At 38.9% G+C, this 18,184-nt stretch overlaps 1 protein-coding gene across 5 annotated transcripts in view; it reads left to right on the top strand.

Moving 5' to 3' along the window:
* ntrk3b (neurotrophic tyrosine kinase, receptor, type 3b) overlaps positions 1-18,184 on the top strand; it is a 251,312-nt gene that overhangs the window by 89,270 nt on the left and 143,858 nt on the right. For all 5 annotated transcript variants that reach the window (XM_042484023.1, XM_042484009.1, XM_042484016.1 and 2 more), the window contains exon 4: positions 10,445-10,513. In XM_042484023.1, the coding sequence (XP_042339957.1) occupies positions 10,445-10,513 (69 nt within the window). The remainder of the gene's footprint in view (positions 1-10,444; positions 10,514-18,184) is intronic.

Genomic DNA, 18,184 nt, shown 5'->3' with positions numbered 1-18,184 from the left:
AGGCAGCTTTTTTAAAATTAGTTTTAGGGCATTTTATACCTTTTATTTTTTTGATAGCAGACAGTGGAGTGATGACAGGAAGTGAAGAGAGACAGAATGGTAATGACATGCTCCAAAGGTCCCTGGTTGGGTGTAAACCGGAGAAATTGCAGTTCATGGTCTAACATCGAGGCCAAGGGTGACTCGATAAGGGTAATTTTAAGTTGTGCAGCTGCTCAAGTCATATTGGGATATGTTTGATACTCAGCCAAGTCTCCTGCGCAACAAGAGCTGGGCAATATATTGATATTATATTGATGATATGACTTTTTTCGGATTTTGAATATCACAATATCATAAGTGTTTTCTGTTCCTGGTTTAAAACGCTGTGTTATAGTAAAGTGATGTAATGTTCTGAACTTAATAGACTGTTGTAGCTGTTCTATTATATGCCTTTACCCACCTAGTCATTATGCCAACATTACTGATAATTATTTGACAACAATTTTGTTGTTAAAATATTCTTTGAAAGCACCAGTAGTCAGTCTTACAATATCTTCGAAATAGCAAGGTATATGGTGGAAAAAAATATTGCGATATTTGATTTTTTTCCATATCACCAAGCCTTATATGGACTTACATTCATTTTGAGCAGTTCCAGTATATCCAATTCCAATGTCAAATGCAAATTCAGGAAGTATTGAAACATTCTTAAAGCTCAGTAAAAAGTAAACTTGTGAAGGTCAGGGTGGTGGGTGGGTAAAAAAATCAGACATCTGATTCAGTGTCCTGTCTCTTAGTGTTGATTTTTATTTGACTAACCATAACATCAATTTGTTCCTAACCTTAAACACCTTTTACCACAATTCAGTAAGAGGCAATTTCATCAAGGAATTTACCAACACTTTGCAGTGGTCACACAATAGTTAGATTTGGTTGAAAAGACTTTCTTTGAAGGAGCTCTCAAAGAATCCGAGTAGCAACAGGGAGATGCTTGAGAACTTCAAGCGAGATTTTACATCAGATCTTAACAACACACAACAATTCTAAAAGCATCAACACATAAGGTGTTGGAAGACCAGAAAATTGATCTGAAGAGAAAAAAAGGCAGGACGGGCTGTATAAGGAGGTACAGTAGGTGTTTTAAACAGATTAGATGGGGTATATTTTAGGGCTTACATGATACGTATTTAGTTTTTTTTCCCCAGTAATTTACATTTAAATGTGAAATGAGTTCTAGTGAGATCTGAGTCATTGCACACCCTAGATAATATCTCCAAAGAGCTGAGAAGGTGAACTAAAACGATATTTCAAATGAGTTTTTTCAGCCTGCGACGGAAGCATTGCTGGATCGGTTGAATATGCATATCAACATACATTCAGGACTCGTGCATTCAGGCAGGATACAAGCCTCGCTGTAGAGGGGACAGTGCATTAGACCGGCGGACCATGAGATGTATAGTTACACTGTGTGGGATGAAAAGCATGAAATAAGTTCTGAGTATTATCAGGCAGACACATGCAGAAGGCTGGAGTGGTGCATGAGTAGACGCGTGCAGATCTTATTAGCAGCTTATACTTGTATATTTCAATATGGTGGTTTTTATATGTGACCCTTCAGCTGTAGGACAGTCTCGGGGTTGTTGTAAGTTCAACCGCAGCAAATGAGGGCAATTATTTATTCTGGGAATACCTTTGGCGATAAGCAGCAGTGGCTTTGATGTTTTAGGCACTGGATCAACATAATAAATCCAGAGGCATCTTTGAAAGTGAATGCTGACATTCAGTCTTCCTGGAGAGAGTGTTTCCAGGTAAAGGAGAAATATTTTCTGGCTAGTTTGGATGAATAAAAGCTTAAATGTTTTATTGACTGCAGGCTGAATCACTGTTGTGTTGCATCAGGCAGCGATGTAGAGATTCAGGATGTGTATTTTCCTAAAATGGGTTTGGGTTTGATGCATTTTCGGAAATACTGTAATTACCCTTTTAAATAATCGGAAACAATGTTGTCTTGATAGTTCAAATTGTACTGCTGGTTTCCTGTTTGAGACAAGAGATGGCCAGGTCAATGTACTTCTACCTTTTTGTTATTAAAGATGGGCTTTTAATAAAGCTCGTCTGTCTATGCAGTAGAGAGAGGCAAATGCTTTTGAAATTGTTGCTACATGTGCAGAGAAAACAGAAAAAGCTTTTGCACAAGAGGTAGAAAACCTTCAACTACCAGAGTGCACAGCGCCATACCAGAAAAATCAAAGCTCCGCTGGTGTGTGACATAATGCAAACTTATATGTATGATGAGCTAAAACATGTTTCTGAATATTTTAGGCTACACATAGGCAATGCAGTAACAAAATCTTTATATTTGATCAGCGCTGCTTAGTTTTACTAATGGTTCTAATTTTGGGGGGGCTTCTGTTTTCTCTGTGCAAAATAGTATGGCACTTGGCTTGAGTGGTATGTTATATTTCATACCTTCATACCTTCAGATGTTCTTGAAATGATAAGAAGAGTATTCTCACGCGCATTTTCTTTATTAAACAGAGAAATACAACTAAACACCTTTTGAATTTAAGTTTCTCTTGGTCACAGAAGACTTATGAGGCGTAATTGTCTTGTTTACTCATCATAAAACACATTTTGTTCAAACTTGACAGAAAAAAAAATAAAACCCACCCAAACCATCTTGGTTCACTTAGTTCACTGTTCCAACATTCACCATCTCTGGTTTGGTTTAAATAAATCCTTAATTCACCAAGTTAGAGATACAGTCTCTCGGCTGTTTACAGTCCTGTAACTTCTACCACTATGTGTTGTGTCTTTCAGCTTAGCTGCCTATTCCACAAGTAGACAATTCTGGTGGTGCGTGCTGTGCACTACATACAATATGTTTAATAGAAAGAGGAGCACTGGGTGTTAAAAAACATACCTTAGGGATTACCTAATGTAATAAAGTATGTTACCTGGGAATACTTTTATAGTATGATTCCAAATAAAACAAATGAAACCACTCAAGCTTCGAAGCGTCCACTTCCTGTTCCTAAACTCTTGCTTTTACAGCTAAACAGGGCACTAAAATATGTTACTTAGAAAGAAATAAGCAGTGCAGTAACATTGGTTTATATTTGATCAGTGCTGCCTAGTTTTTAATAAGATTTCGGTCTGAGTTTGAGTGGGAGAGAGAGAGGCATGTTTGTTTCTTGGTCAACCCACTGTTTGTGGGGCAGGAAATATGAAAATGCATAAGTAAAAAGACTGTGAAGACTGTAGTTCAAACAACAGCCCAGAAGAGCCAGTGCAACTCCATTAAATGACTTGTTTGCCATTCATTTTCATCATGCAGCGGAGTTTCGCTGTGGGGTGAGGAGGCATATCCAGGCACTGGTTAGATGGAGGGAAGTTTGCCACAGTTCAGTGACACATACCACCCACATTGTTTTGCTGGTTGTAAATTGTCGAAGTATCCCTTTAATGCAACATTATTTTATAAACTGTGCATGGCTGCACATAAAAAGCTCCCATCTCTAAAATGTCAGCTTTTCAGGACTGAAGAAAAACAACTCTCTTGTAAGATTGACACCCTTGATATTTTAAAGTTTCACATTTTAAAAGGTGTGTTTTTCCAGCTTATAGTCATCAGTTACTCATAACAGCAAGGGCTGGGAGACATTCCAGGAAACAAAATGCTGCAAAAAATGAAAAAGTGAAGCAATTAGTGTATGATGCTGTAGCAAATATTAGCAGCTTTTCCTCAGCTTGACAGATGACGACTAGATTTCACGATGTCCATACTGCTGATCCGTTGCGACACTTCGTTCAGTGGCTGTCTGGCTCTCCTCTGCATGGTCCTGAATGTCAATCTGCGCAGCTCCCCCACACTCAGACAGTAGCTACCAGTGATGCTGCACTAATTAGCCAACCCTCTCGAGTAGCCAAGCCCTCCCAATGGCATCTGTGCCAAACAGAATTATTAAAGAAGGAGGGAGGAGGAGTCGCACCTCCTCTGCAGAGGAGCAAACACCCAGGTTCAGTTTAGCATTCACTTCGTCACCCTCTGGCTGGGGAGCCGACGCTGTCATCAATATTAAAACCGAGATACATCCGTCGCCGTAACGCATATTTTTTACCCCAACCTAATGAAAATTTCATGTGAATCACATAATTATAATTCTGTATTCAAATGAGCACTGTCTGGAGATGATTTGTGGTGGCTCAGTGACTGAAAAGCAGTTGGATGCTGTGTCTGTTTTACAGTTTAGTCAAAGCGGTGAAGAGCTATGTGTGTGTGTGTGTTTGTAGGGTGGGCGGTATATGTCCTTCCAGGCCTGGAAACAGAGCTGCCTAGCTTCTAAATAGATTAATTTTCTACACCGCTAATTTTTAAATTTAATAATGATTGCCCCTCTCCTCTCCTCAGCGCTTGGCCTTCCTCACCTCCTGTCTTTTGGCATTCCGTCGCCTTTGATGGCTTATTTGCTGATTTGTTTATATATTTATTAATTCATTTACCCCCCTCCCCAATCCAATTTTATCTGACATTTCTTGTCGAGATGCAAAGGATGACCTTTGAAAACGGAACACTTCCTGCCAGAGATGTGAAGGAGGTCTCACTCTCTGCTCAGGAAACACTCCTCCACTCCTCTCCTCTCTTCTCCTTTCCTACCCCCTTTTATTTGTTGTGCAACACAAAAGTTGTAAAATACATTTACATTTGCCACTTTATTTAAAGCCTCGTGTGTATCAACACTTTTGTGACTATAATCTTTTAAGAAGAAAAAGGTAACATATATAACTAATATCTATTTTGTTTGCCACAATTGTAACTGAAATTACATAAGCATTTCAAAAGAAACTGCCGTAATTGTAACTAACATTTGCAAGCATCTAAAGAGTGAAGGGAACAGTATCAAGTTGTAAAGTTAAATCAATAGTTTATTTTTGGAAATTATTCAATTTATTTTAAAGAGTCAGATGAAAAGATTGAAACCTCTGTCCATTAAATATGGCAACAGACAGCCGGTATCTAGCCTAACCTGGCTTAAAAGGAGGAAATGTGGGAAACAGCTAGCTGCATCCAATGGTAACAAAATCTGCCCACCAGGTCCTCTAAAGCTCACTGAGTAACATGTTATATCTTGTTTAATATGTAAATATGTAAAAAAAAGAACTGTAAAAATGACCAGCCCATTATCAAATACCGACGCTTTGTCACACTCTTCAGCGTGTAATACAGACGCCAAAGGCTTTCAACTAACTGCAAAGTCAAACAAACACACTTATGTATTTCACCTAGGATACTGCTGTTGTCTCGTGAAAAGAGAGGTCAGCGCGGTTTTAATGTAATGTTATATAACATACGTCTGTCACATACTTGCATCACTCACCTGGTATATTTACATCATTACATTCTTATTTTAACCCCAAACATGACATACACCAAAGACTGCCTCGGGCGTCCAGGGGTGTGAGAAAGGGATGAGAAACATGAACGACAGGTTGTGGTTATAAGCTAATGCTAAACTAAGCTAACTGGCTGCTCATGGTTAATGTCATGATGTGAAAGTTGTAACTTTTCATCTAATTCTGTTATTTTGGAAAATAAGCTTACTTGCTATCTTGCCAAACAATTGTTCTAATTGAATGAATTCACCATTTTTTTGTATTCTTTATTGTTTCTAGCAACTCTAGCTTACGTTAGCTGGATAGCAAATAGAAAACAGGTCCGTGAGTTAACATCGGTAACACTTTCTGTGATGCCCGTGTGTATAATATCAATATACTTAAAATGCGTTATAATCTATACCTTCTTATAGAACAATATTATATAAGAACTCCTAAATATTCATAATGTTTCATAACAACAATCAGAACACATTTTAAAGCATTTTATAATTGGTAATTGGCCTACTTATAATGTCAAGAAGGCTACCATAATACTTTATAACTGTCAGCAAGAATCAACATGTTTATTTTTTCATTGTCATAATCGTAATACATTATAATCCATTGACTCCACTGATGTTGTTTGGAGCACCATCACCAGGACATCTGCAGCTAAAAATTACAGCTCAAAAGTGTTCATTGCCTGACCTCCCTGGAATGAGAGGGTGGAGAAACGATCCACTTTTGGCGACAGATGTCTCTCCGTGATGACCAGTGAGATAAAAGAAAAGATCAAAAAGATGAAATCTGATGATGAGCTGCTATCTTTTGCCACTTCACTGTGAATGTTCTCTCTCTCTCTCTCTCTCTCTCTCCCTCGCTCGTCAAAGGTGTAAAGTTGAGACTTACCTTTAAGGAGTCACTTACACTGATCAAACGTTGTAAAATATGTAGCTACAGATTAAGTAGAACTTTGTTCAGGTATTATAATTTGAATCTTTAGAGTGACATTTTTGGTGAAACATTACATTAGTGAAATGTAAATGCTGTCATTCAGTTATTTATCACATGTTAAAATGGAGTACTCAATTTCTGTCATGACATGTTAAACAAATAAATAGATTTTACATTTTGTGTGTTGTTGCATAGATTTAATGATATTTTTTTTCACTTCACTTAAAGCAAACAGTGACCTCTTATAGTGACTTATAACCAGCTTGTAATGTATTTATATCTGTCTATATCTCAGGAATTTACTTGATGTAAATCACCCATTTAAACTTAGAATAAGATATAATAACAGTATAATGCATTTTAAAAATGATTGAATGTATCATGACAATATAATTATTACAACTATGAGAAGAATAATCCACTATTATCCTTGCATAAGAAAGCCAGTATGTGACCAGCAATTGTAAGGTATTATGATACTTGACCTTATAATTCATTATAAAATGGTTTTAATGGTTTATTTTCAGTATTGCTGTAAATGTAATGTAAAATCATATAGTGCTAAAATCAGATTAAAGCACAATAGTAATGTAATATAGACATGGGCTACATATTTTAATGCATAGCATGGCAAAATAAGTAAACATGTTTCTAAATGAACTCACTTAAATAGTCCAATTTTTTTTTTCTTTTCTACAGCAACAAAATGAAAGTTTCTTTTGCTCTATAATTATTGCTATTGAAGGCTAGCATTGCTAACATGCTGTTTTGGCTTCTGCTGTTGGTCCACTGTCCACAGACCTTTAGGGCGTCCTGAGGGTATTTCCAGGAGTCGTGAGGGTGGCTACAGGGACCTGCACAGGTTCCAGGGGGGCCTCTCGCAAACTAGGAAAGGGTTTTAATTTTTTTGAACGGATCAACAGAAATGATCCGTTCAAAAAAATTAAAACCCTTTCCTAGTGCTGTGTCTTATTTAATTATTTTAATAAGATACATCGACAACAGCAGCTTCAGATGAGGGCCTGTGGTCTCATGTGCATCTCTTTGAAGGTCTCTGTGCGTCTGTTCGGAGGTCTGGGGTCTAATGTATGTATATTTGGAGATCTATTTCAGTCTGCCATTTGACATGTGTCTATTTGGAGATCTGTAGTCTAAATGTGCGTCTATTTTGGGGCGTGTGATTTGAAGTAAGTGTGGAGCAGCCCTGCTCCACATCACCTAATGAGCTGCTGTTTGCTCGCCCACCTTTTCCCTCTCTCTCGCTCTAATGTATTCTTTCAGTGTTTAATACAGTCCCTTTGGGATCACAGGTTTTCTTTGGGAGGTGAAATTTCATGCAGCATCTTCACATACTCTCACACGCACCCCCTGTATTTAGAGCCGCAGCACATTTGCACGAGTGCACATTTCAAGGTGACGATTTTTATCCAGCGTGTGAGCGACTTCATGGAAGCTGTGGGCTTTACTTGTGTGTGTCTGTCTGTACATCTATCTGTGTGTGCACGTGAAATTGCATGTGTGATATCACAGGAAATAAGAGAGACCTGCAACATCCTTAGCTCCCTGTTGCCATGGCGACACTTCTGGTTACAGGAGCATCTAATAGGTCTCCCATACAAATTAACCTGCCATGGAGGTTGTGTGTGTGCACTTGAATTGAAATTCTTAAAATAGTATAAATATTTACTGCTGTTCACTTATGTACTGCTATACACTGATCTGTATTGGCATTTTAATATTTTTGAGCTATTTTTTATTGTTTTTTGACATTTATTTAAAAATGCTTTATTGTATTGTGTTGTATTTATTGTTTGTCATACACCTTTAAATTTTACCTCTACTACACCGTTAAGAAAATTTTGGACACATTCAAAATCTCTTAGTCATCTATACATTTAGACTGCTGTTCTCTGACATGTATTATGATCTGCTCTTTTCTATTGCTATTTGAAATGCCTCACTGTCTTTTATCTCACACTATATGCTGTACATGTGTAACTTCAATTAAAGGCAGAATCTATGACCTCGTGCTGCCCTTATAGACTCTGTAATCTGTGATGTCAGGTGTTGTGTTCATAGTCACAAACATGCGCAGAGCGTGTAAGTCATCAAGCAAGTGTTCAGGCAAAGCCATGGCCATGCACATCAGAGAAAACAAATGATCAGATAGAGCGTCTCTCTCTCATTTTCCTCCCATGATGTAATCCATAGACTGATAATAGGATTTGATAGTGTACTTTATGACAAACTGCTGTGTTAAAGCCCTCATGGAGATGTCGTATGTCTTAATAACTGTATAAACAGATGCCTGATGTTCATATTTAAACGGATTCAAGGTTCTGGTCCAATCACTTGTAAGTCTCTGGCTATTTGCTATTGAATTTAGTGGCTTCCTGAGCTGGAGGGGTTTCTTAAGTCAATTGAATTATTTGACTTGAAAGCGGTCAACTTTCTTTTATTGAGTTGGCTGAGCCCTGAAGCTCCACACAGCCAGGCCTGGTTCCCTTTCTTTGTCATTAGTACTTTGCCTTATTTTCAACCATTAATGCAAGCCTGTATATCCATCTTTTTTTAATTTTACTTTATTCTTTTTAAAGGTACCATATTGCAAAAAAGTCAAATTTCAATTTCTGTTTATTATAAAGTAGGTAAAAAGACTTGATGAAAACTGTGAAAATATCAAAACACTAATTCCACAGAGAAATGCACAATGTCTGAATTCAGAAACTGGGCCTTAAAATAAGCCATCAGTGAATTTGTGATGTCACAAATCTACTATATAGACTGTTTTAAACTTGAGATATAAACAAAATGGGTCCCTTTGGGTGTGTTCAGGAATCTGATCTGACACTCCTTACAAAAATGTGAGCAACATTGTTCATTTCTACATGAATCAACAAATAATAAGTGAAGATGGATGTTAGAAAAATATTTCTATTGTTGTGTATATTACAAAAGATACTGCCTCTGTGCAACAACCTCTGTGCCTCTGTTTGTCAACAGCTAGGATGAAAATGTGAGTGATGATTATAATTAGACATTACATAACATTAGACTGTAATAATAAAATTATGCTTTTGACAATATTGTTTGTTGCCTTAGCTACAGTTAATAAGGGGTTCATTAGCTAAATGTAATTTGTAACTAAGATGTAACTTTTAAAACATTTCACTGACAGGGTTCCGTCCATTTCAGATGTGCATGACACTCTGCTGCTCCTTCTCCCCAGACAGAGTGCTCAGATTACACCCATCCTCTCAGAGAGTGCAGTGCTCTGGACAACCAAACAGTACATTTGAATGCTCTGAATTTACGGACGGTCCAGTTTTTGACAGAGTGTGCTCCAGCACTCCAAATGAGTATTTCCAAATGCATCCTTTGTATTTTGTGTTGGAATGTTTTGCGGTGTATGTGAATGACAGGAAGTTAACATGGAAGCTGATGCCTGGCAAAGCAATTGAAAAGATAAATCTATCTATAATGATAGAAAGTGCCACTACAGTGGCCCTACAGTCTTCTCCCTGGCTGCAATGACTATGCAGAGATGTCAAGAGCGCAGACATGGAGGACTCGGAAACACTGACCAATTAGAGCAGACTGGGCTTTTTCAGGAGGGGGCTTAAAGAGACAGGCACTAAAATGGAGTGTTTTAGACATTAAATGAAATCAGGTCTATTCCAGTAGACATTATAAGAAAAATAATGTGTTTAGTGAACATATAAGCTTGTAAACACGTTTTAGTGGAAGCATGAAATTAAAGTATGAACCTGTAAATGAGCATAACATGAGACCTTTAAGTTTGGTTGAATCTATTTTATTCGACTGAAACGTATTTAGCTTACAGCTACAACCACAGTACTGTAGATATAAGTCCACATTGATGTTGGGTTGGGAGAAGAAACCCCAAAGAGACAGAAAAATTCATTTCACTTCAAAAGCAAGAGAAGAAATGACAAAATGACCCACAGAAAGATTTGCTAATTGGGTTTCTCAATCCAAACTAGACATCAAAACTAAAAAAGTGAGGAAACAGTACAAAGAAGTACAGACGTAACATCAAGCAAGAGACATAAAATAATTCATATAAAATAAATCAATTTAACTTTCCCTCTGTTTTTTCTCTCCTCTGCAGAAACTTGTCAAAGAATCCTCTCACCACTCTGTCATGGCAGCTCTTCCAGCACCTCCAAGTCTCCGAGCTGTAAGTCTTGTTCCCCCTGTCTGATCTCTCTCGTTGGCTTTTATTTGTATTTTATTAGAGCAATTTATCATCGCTCCCTGCACACTATCTGCCTCAATACAAATTGTTTTCACTGCATGCCATTATAATTCCCGTCTTTGTTGTACAGAACCCCTAATTTGTCTCGGCACATGTTAAAGACGGAACCTATAGGCGCTTTAGTGGCACTGTGATCTTATAAGTCATTTGTTGACTTAATTAAGGCGCACAAAGGGAATGTAATGGTCTGGTCGGGAGGAGGGAGTCTAACCCCATTTTCTTGTTTGTTATGAATATTTTAGCGATCCTTGTGTTTATGAAATGAGTTTGCTCTTTCACCACCAGGGAGAACATTGCGATGTCGACCCACTTGTAATTTACACATCATTACGCCTGTCAGCACTGTCCATCATTTGAACCTTCGCCGCTCTCTGAATGCTGCTTTCTGCGCCTCTCTGGTTTATAAAGCTGAGGTATAGCAGGATGTGATACAGGACTATTTCAAGCAGGCCTCCTTATTGTGCTATTTTCAGAGGTAGAAGCAGGGCAGGTCCTCTGAGAGCACGACACAATGCTGATCTGGGGTAGTCCTGCTGCTGCGCACTGCCGGCAGCGGAGCAGAGGGAAAGCCCTGCTTACATTGACACTATAGTTTTGCATATTTTGGCATTTAGCTTACGCTGTCATCCTGAGGAAAACTTATCTCTCGCACACGCAGGACCTGCCGATATTACAGAACGCTCGTATTCGTATCCATCTTGTGTAGGATGCAATCCGCAGCGGACCCCATACCAGTGCTACACAAGTGTCATCTCACTGTGGGCCCTCATCAGAGCCAGATGGGTCTCTGAATCCCTCATTGTGCCTGTTATTGGGTTGTGAATTTCATTTTTCACCGGATTGTTGAAGTTCTGTACTCTTGTTGTCCTACCAGCTGTCCATTTCTGCTATGGTGGAAGCCAGTTTGGCCTTTAGCTTCTCTCAGATTTGTATCCCATGCTTCCATATGTGCAGTATATTATTTAATATACTCTATATAGTGGTGGAAAAGATATTTTACTTAACAAAATTATGTATTAATATCACAGTGTAAAAATCTTCCATTACATTGAAATGAAGCTGTATGAATTATACTTCAAAGCCCCTATCAGCTTCTTACTTACTGCGTCATGCATGAAGACGTAACTGTAGATTTCAGGGAGGACTCAGAGGACACAACCCCCTCCAATACCCCCTTTTTTGTCAAAGCTGATGGCATTTACTCCATAAACTGATACTGAAAAATTGGTGCATATAGCCTGTGCACATGGGGCGCCCATTCTACCAACTGAGCTACTGGGTGCCCCCTTTTGATTTTATTTTAACTCAAAAAAACTACTACTACTACTTTTATTAAAAACTCCCTGTTTTCATTGCCCCTATTGGCATGATTGACAGCTGCATTAGAGACTCCTCTGGTCTGATTAATTGTTTTTGGTGCACCACAATCTGACTCTGGGGAAAGCAGTGCAAGAAAACAGATGTTGTTTCAGCTTTCAAGGGGTTAATATAATTGTTTTAGCAAGAAAAACAGAGCTATTTTGCCTGCAGAGACACTGCAGAGTACAGTATTAAAATTGAGCTGTAAATGACCTTATATTCCTCGACAGACTACATCACATGCAACAAACTAAAATAACTAGTGCAGATCCTTCCTTAACTGAATCACCCCTACAGCTCACAGAGCACGATTTGCTCTGATGTGCAATCCTATTTGTTCTTAAGCAACCATTTTAGATGCGTACAAATGGTGTCTTTGTTGTTCTACATGAAAATCAGGGCCGGGGTGATGCCCGTGTTTCCCCAGAGAATGCTGATGAGGAGTGAGGGTTTATGTCTATTCCATTTGGTGTGTTTGGTAAGAGGTGTCAGTTGGAGTGGCGTGGCGGCACAGACGTGGGCCGAGGCGTTGTGCAAGAAGGAAGCCATGTGGAATCAGGCCTCGCTAAAAGGAAATGAGTCACTCTATCATGAGCAGAGTCTGCGACGTGGCCCTGACATCATTACTCTCTTCACTGTGTCTATTTGCTCTCCCAAACCATATTAACTTGGTGAGTGCCAATCATTCAATCGTGCCAAATGAAGCGCGCTCACCGGGCGACTATTGCCTTTAATTATTAGAATAATACACAATGTGGTATCAATGATAAGTGCCCACCCATGCTGCTGAAGCGCACTGATATTATGTAAATAGAGGAAGATCAAACCAGCTGAAATAATTTCCGTTTTATGTGACGAAAGGAGAGCATGGCCCTTTGCCATGACGCTGTCGCTACACCGTGTTATCTCAGTCACTCTAGGCACCGTTATTGTAATTGTATTTCATGTTTTTTTAACAATGAAAGTAGTACCAATTTCAAAGCTGCAACACGGTGACAGTGACCTGCAATGAATGGAGAATGCAGACATTATTTTATAAGCCTGGAATTACACTGTAAGCCCTTCAAACGCATTAAAATACCAATGGTTTTCTGGATTTACTAATGATATATCACATTAAGGTCTATTGTTTTATTGCACTGCTACTCTTCATCACTTTCACAACTCTGTGAAAAATTAAAAGCAAGGAATAGAAAATCACAGAACAAATAAAGTGCACACTTTTTTAATATTGAGAAAAAAGATAAGTAGCACATATTAAACAGGCTGATCTAAAAGTTAAAACAAAACATGATTTGAAATAAATACCAATGCCCTACTAAAATCAACATGAAAAAACATGTACTTTAATCAAAGAATTGTAATTTGCCAAGTGTAGAATTAAATGCTAGACTTCCTGCTTTAAAGTGCTTCTTCACACACTATCAATTAGGAGTAACATGTTTCACTCAATAAAAACAGACATTTAGCTGCAAAAGAATCGTTCATTCTGCTACTTTAACATGAAATTAAGACTTCTTTGTAGACCTCAAACAGCCAGTGAGTAGCCCAGCGCTCCCTCACTGCGAAAAATGAATTGTCTGACTCACATTCAACAATTAATTTCCTGTGTTCTAGTAAATTCATTAACTAAGTTATGGTGGGAAAGTCTTTATTTCTGTCATAATAAAAGTCCTTTCCTACTTAAAATCATTAAAACTCAGATTTACATGTCTTAATTGATTTAAACTAGGTATAGATGCTATATAAATTGAATATATGTAAATAATATAATAAACAATCAAAAGACTAAATCCATAGAGAAATGCACATAGTGTTCAGAAACTGTGCCTTTAAACAAGATTTCCGTGAATTTGTGATGTCACAACTTTTTAAATGGGTCCCATTGTATTTCCTGTTGGAATTTTTTGAAAGTGCATGTGAAAAAAAACTGAGCATTTCAGAAAGAGGGTGAATACATATAGATATATTAAGGAAGCGAGAATAAGAACCAACCAACCTCAAAACCAGAAAACTACACCTGATTCCACAATTAAAATCCAACCTGGGAAGAGAGAAAAAGAGGGAAAAGAACTTCCTATCAGTCAATGTACATTAAGTCAGTTTTTTCCCTTATCAGACACTCCTTATCAAACCTTGTGAAGTGTAACAGCAAAACAGTTGCTTTGTTTCGCAGGTTGGTTGCACAGATATTTCACACTCCCTGCAATATCTTAATATCAGTGACAATGACAATATTATCAGTGAAATCTCAATAATCTCAAGTCTTTTGTGGCTCCTGTGAAAAGGCCCCCACATCACATTGAAGCTCTACAATAGACCGCTGCTGTGTGCTGCCTCTGGATGAGACACAGATAATCGGCTCTGCCTCTTTGTTTGTGTGCCCTTTAGCCAAAGGACCAGAGCTACTGCAGTGTGGTGCACAAGCCCAGCCAATCACAAGCTCAGAGAACAGCAGCAGGGGGAACAGGCCGACTAAAATGCTAAATCTGCCGCTGTGGCATCCGGAGTGATATTATTGGAGATTATTTGAAGCAGAGTTAGCGGCAGTCACCGATACCAGCGTCTTTGAGGAAGCTCATACTGTCTGGTCCACAAAAAGAGGAAAATACTCTCCGTCTTTAGCAACTGAAGCGATGTGCCTCAGGCAATGTGCATCCCGAATCCCTTTATTCTGTTAGCGCTTCTTTAATCCCAGCTCTCTGGGAAGCAGGGGCCAACGCAAAGTCAAACATTTACGCCTCTCAGAGCAAAATGAACATTTCTTTGAATATGGATGAAATATGAATAGATCAAACCTGTAATCTTATGATATGACTGCCAGTGTATAAGGATGAATTAAATGTTACATTTCCAAGGGCTGCATGACAGGTAAATTACTAAATTTTGACCTTCACTTTATTGGGGTCCAGTTGCACTCAGGGCAAACTATTGCTGAAATTACATGACATTTACACAGACTCTTCAAAAACATCAAAGAGTGGCTTGCAAGTGGGGAAGTGAGTATTAAAATGTTAAATGCAGTAAAGGAGACTGGATTGGGGGCAGGAGTGGCCTAGACACCACAGAGGTCACCTGCCGAAAACCCAGACTGCCTTGTGGAATCTATCTGGGGAAAATGGAGAAGAAACCTTCGCTTATAAACACTTCTTTGTAAAAACAATATTTTGGGGAATTTCTGCATTATTTTTGAAAATGAAAGAGCGACAGGAAAGGCAGGGGTGAGAGAGGGGACGACATACAGCAAAGGGCCCTGTTGGGACTTGAATCTGGGCCGCTGCTGTAAGGACTCAGCCTTAAAGGGATATCTTGCCGATTTTCAACCAGCTTTGTATCATAACAGCGTGGGTAGTGTGTAAATGAAATATGTTAAACTTCCCTCCATATTGCCAGTGCCCAGATCTCCCTGCACATTTGCCGGCTATTTTTTTTCCAGGCTCCGAGGCTGTTGCCTGAAATACATATGTACTTCCACATTAGGACCAGAGTATATTAGATTATAGATTCTTGATAGAAAATCAAAAGAGAGAGAGAGTGACATTTATCAAGAGACAGAGCCTCAGGTCAAGAAAGAGAGCCACGGGTCAAGAAGGAGACCTGTGGATAAGGAGAGACTGGTATTGAGAGACAGACCCATATATTGAGAGAGAGAGAGGCAGGTCAAAAGTGAGAGCTGCAGATGAGGGAGGGAGAGAGACACAGATCGAGATACAGAGTCATGCATCGAGAGAAAGAGCCGCTGATTAAAAGACTGACGTGAATTGAGAGAAAAGCTGCGGGTCAAGAGAGAGAGCGCCATGGATTAAGATAGAGCCAAAGGTCAAAAGAAGGAACGTGGATAGAGAGAGAGAGAGAGATGCACATTGAGAGACAGAGATGCGGGTCGAGAGAGTGAACCATGGATCAAGAGAGAGAGAGACGCATATCAAGAGACAGTGCTATGTATTGAGAGAGAGAAAGATGTGGATCAAGAGAGTAGTCCCCAGGTCGAGAGACAGAGAGCCATGGATTGAGGGACAGAGCTGCAGTTTTAGGGGGGAGAGAGACACCCCTGTCTCACACTCAAACTCGATCCAACGGTGAAACTAATTTAAACTCAAAATACTTCTTTAACAGTACACGCTTTACTCCGTGAGCTACCGGAGTGCCCCACATTTTTCTGTAAGGAGCAACAAGTACAGATGCAAATACAAGGCCTTATCCTATAAAAGCAATACTGTATATCTCAACACCATGTTATACTAATGCAGTATGAAAAACATTTGCAGCATTTTTAGATAGGATATGGATTGTGCAAATCAAAGCAGTGGCTTGTTGTACAGTGACACATTTCTCCATTATGTTTTAATGTTGTATATGATTTTTGTTTACCAAACTAATTAGCCAAAAGTCAGGTCACCATGATAATCCCTCTCACTTAAATTGTGCAGGGCTTTAGACATGTGCAACGCATAGAGGCAGTGACTGCCAGTGAAACAGTCATTTCTGTTACTCTATGTTGGTAACAGGGATTTAATCAGCTGAAAAGTAGAGTCTTATACTTAGATACAAGCCACAGAGGAAGGTATTCTGGTTAAGAATCTCCCGTCATTCCAACCCAGCTCAGCTCTGCCTTAATAACATTAGAAATAGTTTTCTGATGTATGTTTGAATGTGTTTAAGGTGTGTCCTTGATCCTTTACTCTCTACTTTTGATATAATGGCTACTGGGTGTTTTAAGCCACTCTTGATACAACTATGTGAATTTTGTAAAATGGAACTAAAGCCACAAACATCCCTCTGTATTTGTGGTAAGATATTTCCTCGCAAATCGGTTAATGAAAAATAAATTGGACACTGATATTTAACTTCCCCACCAGAGCTGCAGTAATAAAAACCACCAGTGTACCACTTCATGCTTTTACTAAAGCAGGGCTTGTTTGAAGCCACACAATTCCCAAGCAGGCCCTTATTAAAAAAAAAAAGAATAGGTGTGAAAGTAGAGCCTTCACCTGCTAAATGGCAACGACACAGCCTGTGTGTAGTTAGTCTTTTTGAGAGGTACTTGCTGCCCAAAAGGGGGCAACAGGCTAATAAAGGGAGACTTATTGAAACAGTCAGTGGGTTTGTATTTTGTTTTTAAAATTAATGGGTTTTTTTCTCTGCTGACCTACACCCACAAACATATCATTGTGAGAACGAAGCTTGCATCTACCAGGGTTTCCCCCACATTCATTTAGTTGTGGTGGCCAACAATGGTCAAAACATCTGCCTCCACAAATACATTTTTCTATTTTTGGAGCTTAATTGTTCACTAGGAGTGGCATTTGAAGATATATATGCCATTTGGTTATTTGTTGCACCACACTCTCGGCGTGCAGAGCATACTCTGAGTACAGATGGAACAGTAGAAAATGAAACTTGACTGTTATTCCGCAAAGTATAACATTTTCAGCTCGCAGCAGCTGCTCCTCTCATCCATTCATCACCTGCACTGTGTCCATGGCCTTACAAAAACCTTTGATTTTATAGAGGGCACACAGAATGATTAGAGGGGCACACTCAATTAAATTTTTTTAATTTTTAATAAAAAAAAGTTAAAAAATGTTTGTTTGGTTTTGTTGTGAACTTTAATATGACAAAATTGTTGAATAAAAAAAATTAAACTAATCTTGCAGAAAGTGGTTGAGTAAAAACTTTCCCTTTAAACAATGAAAATTGTTCTTGGCACAATACATGTCAGATTAGAATTGAATAATACAAATACTGCTGTGTCATCGATCCTGAATATGCACCATAAATTCACTCATATAGGACCTCTGAAAACATCAGTCCAAAAATCTTCACCAAAAGTATCTTTGTGCTAAAATCTTTGACTTTGAAGACGAAATTGCCTGCAGCTCCCACTCACTTTGTTCATTTTTCCTACCTGGAGCCTTGCCTGACCTGACTCGGGTGTCCCCTCTCCTCTACATGATTGCAGTGCAGGTGGTGTTGTCGATAAGCCAAACTCAGGCCTGGCTCCTCAGACAAATAAAGCCGTGGAGGTTGGAAAATAAAAGTCAGGCAGCAAGAGAGCCTGCAGGGACGCTGACTGGCCAAACGGCTGCAACCTTACAGGAAAGCAATGATAGGACAAAACGGTGATTTATTTATTTGCAGCATACCGCTTTATCCATGACACAAGCAGAAGATACAGCGTGAGAATGATGGAGCGGGTCCAGCGTCAGCCAGGAGTGTGGTGAAGCAATGATA

The sequence above is a fragment of the Plectropomus leopardus genome, chromosome 1 (assembly GCF_008729295.1).
Source record: "Plectropomus leopardus isolate mb chromosome 1, YSFRI_Pleo_2.0, whole genome shotgun sequence".
NCBI lineage: Eukaryota > Metazoa > Chordata > Actinopteri > Perciformes > Serranidae > Plectropomus > Plectropomus leopardus.
The sequence above is the reverse complement of the archived record's forward strand: the minus strand, read 5'-3'. Positions and strand labels throughout refer to the sequence as shown.